This window comes from Rhinopithecus roxellana, chromosome 13 (assembly GCF_007565055.1).
Source record: "Rhinopithecus roxellana isolate Shanxi Qingling chromosome 13, ASM756505v1, whole genome shotgun sequence".
NCBI classification, from domain to species: Eukaryota; Metazoa; Chordata; class Mammalia; order Primates; family Cercopithecidae; genus Rhinopithecus; species Rhinopithecus roxellana.
This window is the reverse complement of record NC_044561.1, coordinates 19436369-19441788: the sequence shown is the minus strand read 5'-3', so window position 1 is coordinate 19441788 and position 5420 is coordinate 19436369. Positions and strand designations below refer to the sequence as shown.

The 5420-nt window shown below is 66.8% G+C and overlaps 1 protein-coding gene across 1 annotated transcript; it reads right to left on the bottom strand.

Annotated features, from left to right (window-relative positions):
- Positions 1-561: 561 nt before the first annotated feature.
- On the bottom strand, positions 562-5068 carry LMF2 (lipase maturation factor 2). Its single transcript, XM_010354876.2, has 14 exons — positions 4886-5068; positions 4082-4335; positions 3950-3978; positions 3606-3823; positions 3356-3534; positions 2980-3121; positions 2693-2827; positions 2518-2623; positions 2346-2442; positions 2091-2273; positions 1851-2019; positions 1645-1756; positions 1388-1484; positions 562-1291 (listed from the first exon to the last, which is right to left on the bottom strand). The coding sequence occupies exons 1-14, from the start codon at positions 4977-4979 to the stop codon at positions 983-985; spliced, it is 2124 nt and encodes a 707-aa protein (XP_010353178.1). The 5' UTR covers positions 4980-5068; the 3' UTR covers positions 562-982.
- Between the last annotated feature and the right edge of the window lie 352 nt (positions 5069-5420).

The window sequence follows — 5420 nt, the reverse complement described above, 5'->3', positions numbered from 1 at the left end:
CTGTGCTGTGAATTTCCAGGGTGGGTGGTGACCTCCAACTAATAACCTGACCCCAAACATAAACCTGGACGGCGCCCTGACTGCTGTCTCTACTGCTGTCTTCTTCCTAGGATCGAGGTTGGGGGCGTCAGATGCACCTTCCCTCCTCCGTCCCAACTCAGGGCCTCCAGCTCCCCTCCCCCTGGCTTCACTCTGCAGAGAAGCCTCTGTTAACTCGCCCACCTCATCTCTCCTTCACCCCCTGCCCACTCCGGCCCTTCCATCCTTTCCTGAGGCCAGGAAGTGTGAGCAGGTGGGAAGGGAGGGACCAGCTCCACCACCAGCCTTAGAGTGTGGAGCTGACAGGTCCACTGGGCTGTGCCAGGCCTGAGGCTCCTTTGTGGTCAGGAAGTGGACAATGCCAAGCCAGGCCTCCTTACAGAGAATGCCAAGGATGGGGCAGGAGGGTGCCTGGGGGGCCACGCCGTGGGGGAGCCTGACGGTGCTCTGGGGGCCCACTGCCCAGAGTAGGGGAGACACTCCCATCCTCAGGCCTCCCGGTAAAGGAGCACCAGGCACACAGCCAAGCACAAAAGACGCCTTTATTGGTGCCCAGATCTAAAGGGCAGGATGAGCTGGTGTGAAGAGGACGCGGAAGATGACGGTGCTTCCCCTCTTCCCCTCCGGCATGGGGCCCGGGGTGGGGGTTCCAGACTCAGACCCCCACAGCCCAGGGCAGGAGAAGGGTCTTGAGCTGGGTTGTGTTTCCCTCCTGGGCCAATCACAGAGGCAACAGTGGGAGTCCTGGGGAGGGGCGTGGCTGGCGTGGGGGTGGGGCCTAGAGCCCTCAATGCAGCACCCTGCAAACCCCAGGGGCAGCCCCCCAACCTGTGCCCGGACCTGCAGGGTCAGCTAAGGCACAGTGGCTGGGTCCTGTCCTGCCGGAGGCCAGAGCAGTCCCAGGGACCCAGCCCTCTCAGGATGTGCGGCCGGGAGAACACAGCTACTTCTTTCGCCGGGCGGTCCGTGAACTACTGGTACAGGGGTTGGGGGCTGGGGTGGCCTGTTCGGAGGCAGCTCCAGAGTCTTTATGGGGGGCTGGCCTGCGTTTCTCCCCGCTGGCTGGTGCCAGGGGGGAGGACCGGAGAGACCAGGGCGCTAGCAGGGCCTGCACAACTCGGACAGCCCCTATGGCCACGAGGAGCCCCCAGAGCAGGGCGGGGGCCTCCAGAGGAGACAGCTGAGTGCGAGTCCAGTGGAGGGCCTGGGCCAGAGTGCTGTTGGCACTGCGGGCCCGGGCTGGGCTCTTGTCCTGTGGGAGGGAGGTTGGGGAAGTGCTTACTGGGTTCACCCCAGGAGGCTAGAGTCACCCCTGCCACCTCCCCTAGCCTGGCTGATACCCCCTAACCTGTAGCCCAAACTGCCTGAGCAGTGTCTCCAGCGTCGGGTCTCCCAGGGACACAGGTGGGAAGAACTCCTCCACCCACTGGCGCCGCCACCACTGGCTGCAGCGGGACCTGATGTTCAGAGCCTGGCGGCACCTTGGGCTCCACACCCCACCCGGTGTCCGGCCTTACCCCTGCTCCCCGGGCTCCACACCCCACCCGGTGCCCGGCCTTAACCCTGCTCCCCGGGCTCCACACCCCACCCGGTGCCCGGCCTTACCCCTGCTCCCCAGGCTGGGAGAACCAGTACTTGTAGCGCTGGGCTCGGACGTAGGTGGGCGGCTGCTTGTGGAAGGGATACCTGGCCACTTGACTCTGGATGAGGCGGATCACTGCAGCGAGAGGGGTCAGTGTGGCTCCCGCAGTACACTCCCCGCCCTCTCTTGTCTCCCTCTCTACCCTGCCCTTCCCCACCCCGCTTCGCACCTGGCTCCTTGCCCTGCAGCAGGCGCAAGACCAGGCTTGTGAACCACGGGCTGTGCGTGTGTGGGCCCAGGGCTGCAAACCACATTTGCCAGTCCAGGCGTGGTTGGTGGGGCACCACAACTGGGGGAGGCCGACTCAGGTTCCCAGGCTTGTACATGAACTCGATCTCCTGCCAGGCAGGCCGAGGTCAGCTGGGCCAGCTGACCTGGGCCCCACCCTGCCCGCTCTGGGAGGGCTTACCGTCCAGTGGTGGCCATCGTAGCTGCCCTCCAGCACCACCTCAGGCCGCCCACCAAGCCCGGTCATGCGGCGGAAGAGGCCGTAGGAGTTGGCCAGCTGCAGGTGCTCCACGGCGCCAAACAGGCGGTGGGCCCCAGTCCAGAGGCGCCCGTGGGTCCCGGGCTCCACGTAGGAGTACGGCACCTGGAGGCGGGTGGGCGGTTCTCAGGGCTGTCCTGCCCCCGGCCTGCCCCCCAGCCCTGCAGTGCTACCCACCAGGCTGATCAAGAACAAGGCCACGGTCGCAGTGCTCACAAGGGACAGTTTGACTGCAGCACTGAACTTCCGTAGCCAGCCCCGCACCTGGGTCCACCTGTGGGTAGGGACCCAAGGTTGTCATGGCCGCCCTGCACACCTGTGCCCCCTCCCCGCTTCCTGAGCCATGTACCTCCAGAGGGCACTCAGCAGCTCCCAGGCCAGGGAGACCACACCCAGCCACACGGTGGGCAGCGTCAGTGTCTTTAGCCACTGAGAGAACTGGTGGAAGGTGAAAGCTGGTGGAGAAGGAGGGTGTGAGGACTGGTCCGCCCCTGCCCTCTGGCCCCCCCCAAGTCGGCACTCACTGGTTCTGGAGTGAATGGTGCACTGCTGCCAGTCAACCTCCAGGCCAAAGTAGTGCACAGTGCCGTAGGCCAGAAACCCGTAGACGGCTAATTCCAGCAGCAGCGACAGTGTGGCCAGCAGAGCCTTGGGCCAGGCTATGGGGCAGGACAGTCATGGGTCAGCACAGGGTCCCTAGCCAGGAGGCTGGGGTGCAGTTAGAGTGGGAGTCCTGTGGGGGTGTTGGAGGGGAGAACCCCCGGGAGGGCAGGGGGCTGGTGACAGCGAGCCCAGGATGAGTGACACGCACAGGTGGCCATCTTCTTGCGGCTGCCATGGCCAGGCTCAGCAGCCAGGTGCTGGTCGTCCAGCAGCGCAGTGGTGAGCACCAGCGTCATCAGATTGAAGAAGTTGTAGTTGCCAGTAATGATAATCAGGACCTGCAGCAGCACCTGGGGGTGGCCCACTCTCAGTGCTCCCGGAGACGGACGCCCGGCCCTGTGACACAGCCCTACCTAGCAGGCACCCACCTCCATCCTGCGGGGTGCATCCCTCTGCTACAAGGCCTTCCCAACAGCGGTTGCCACCTGTCCCTGGGAGCCACCCTGTCCCCAATAGGGCACGCTGAGCAGCGCTGAAGGCCGAGCCCCGTCTGCCTCTCTCTGACAGCTGCGGCCCTCACCCACCTGCGAGTAGAAGGCAGCCAAGCGCAGGCGTCGAATGGGGGCGAAGAACAGGGGCGGCACGGCGATCTCGATGAGGAAGGTGGCCACCACGCTGAGCTTGTGCAGCCAGACAGGCAGGTGGTGTGCGAACCAGGCGGCGGGCGTGGGCAGGCACTGGGTCTCGTAGTGGTAGGTGAGGGCTGCAGGGGAGAGCAGGAGTCAGGGCTGGCAGAGCCCCCAGACCACCCCAGGTCCAGGCAGGGCCCCTCACCAGTGAGCCCCCACCACGCGGGGCAGCGGCTGGTCAGCTTGACCACGCCTGAGGCGAACATGAGGCGAAACAGCAGCCATCGCACCAGCCAGAAGGGGAGGTCTTCATGGGGCAGGGCCCCTGCCCGCCCGCCCTGGGGGGCCTGCTTGCGGTGGGAGGCTGGCCTCAGCGGGGCCACCAGCACAGCCAGGAAGCCAGTCTCTAGCAGCAGGGAGTCCCTATGGGGAGAGCAAATAGCACCAAGAGCTCCTCCCAACACAGCTGCTCCCCTGGGAGGGTCCCAGGAGAGGCCCTACCCCACCCCCACCCAGCCTCCCGCAGCCCCAGGCCCAGCGGTCACTCACCACTGGAAATAAAGGAACACCTGGCCCACCTGCAGAGAGAGGGGCTGTCAGGGAGTGAGTGTGTCTGTGGACTTAGGTAAGGCAGAGGCAGGAGTAGGGGTGGACTGAGCTGGTCACAGGGGTTCCACTTGCCTGGCAGGCCGAAAGGTAGGCAGCCCAAAGCAGCAGGTAGACGACGGGGTGACGCAGTGGGTTCAGCAGCAGGGCCCCCAGGGCCAGTAGTGTGCCCAGCAGGCTCAGCAGCTCCAGGCCCTGGGCCGTGTCCAGCCCCAGTCTCGGCGCTTCCCACAGCAGCGTCGGGGTCTCCCACAGCTGCTGCCAGCGGCCCTTGCCCTGCGGCCGCAGCGTCTTCCTTGCGGGTAGGATGCCCTCTGGGCCATACAGTCCTGTGGGAGGGCACGTCAGGGCCAGGCCCTGGACAACCCTTGCAGACTAGACTACCTCTGAGTCAGGGCCTGCAGATCCTCCAACCTAGGTCAGAGCATGCGAATACCTCCATCCCTAGATCAGAGTCCGCAGTCCCTCCAGAGCCCGTCCCCAGGTCAGGACCTGTCAAAACCCCGTCCCAGGACTAGAGGCATGCCCAACTAGCGGGGTCAGGGCCTCCACCCAGCAGAGCCCACTGCCCTCTTCCAGGTCTCAGCCGGATCTCCTCCCTGCACCACCAGGTCTGGGAGGAAGCCTCTCTCCCACCTCTCTGAGTTCTGTCCCCTACCCCAGCTCAGACTCCAGAGCCTTACAGCAAACGGATCACCGCACAGATTCCTACCCCCACAGAGGCCTGCAGGACACGAACCTCCGCCCCCTACCCCCTCCGGCCACGCCAAGGCCTGGCCCTCACTCCCAACCCCAGACTGCGTGCGTGCCGGGCACAGAGAAAAGAGGGCATAAGGTCCCGCGCCGAGGCTGGGGGTGTCCCACCCTGGGTGCCTTCACCTGGGATCTGCGTGTAGAGGGAAGCGAAGGCGAACATGAAGACAGCCGCCACGCCCTGGAGGAAGAGCCGCCGCGGGAGCCGGGAGCCCGCCATGTCCGCTACGCGGCCCGCTAGAGCAGGGTCCGTCCTCCCCGCCCGCCCGCCCGCGGCAGCTCCAGGCCCCGCCCCGCCCGCGGCAGCCCCCAAGCCCCGCCTCCTCGGTCCGCCCGGCCGCGGCAGCTCCAGGCCCCGCCCCGCCCGCGGCAGCCCCCCAAGCCCCGCCTCCTCGGTCCGCCCGCCCGCTGCAGCTCCAGGCCCCGCCCTACCTTGCCGGCGGCACCCCGAGGCCCCGCCTCCTCACTGCTCCGCCCGCCCAACCCGCGGCAGCCGCAGGCCCCGCCCCGTCCCGCCCCACCCACGGCGGGCCCAAAAGACCGCCCGTCCAAACCGGCTGCAGCCCAAAGCCCCGCCCACCGCCCGCAGGCTTCGGCCCCGGCGCTGACCCTGCCCCGCGACTCTTCCGGTGCGCTGCGGCCGCGCGGCGCGGGGCAGCGC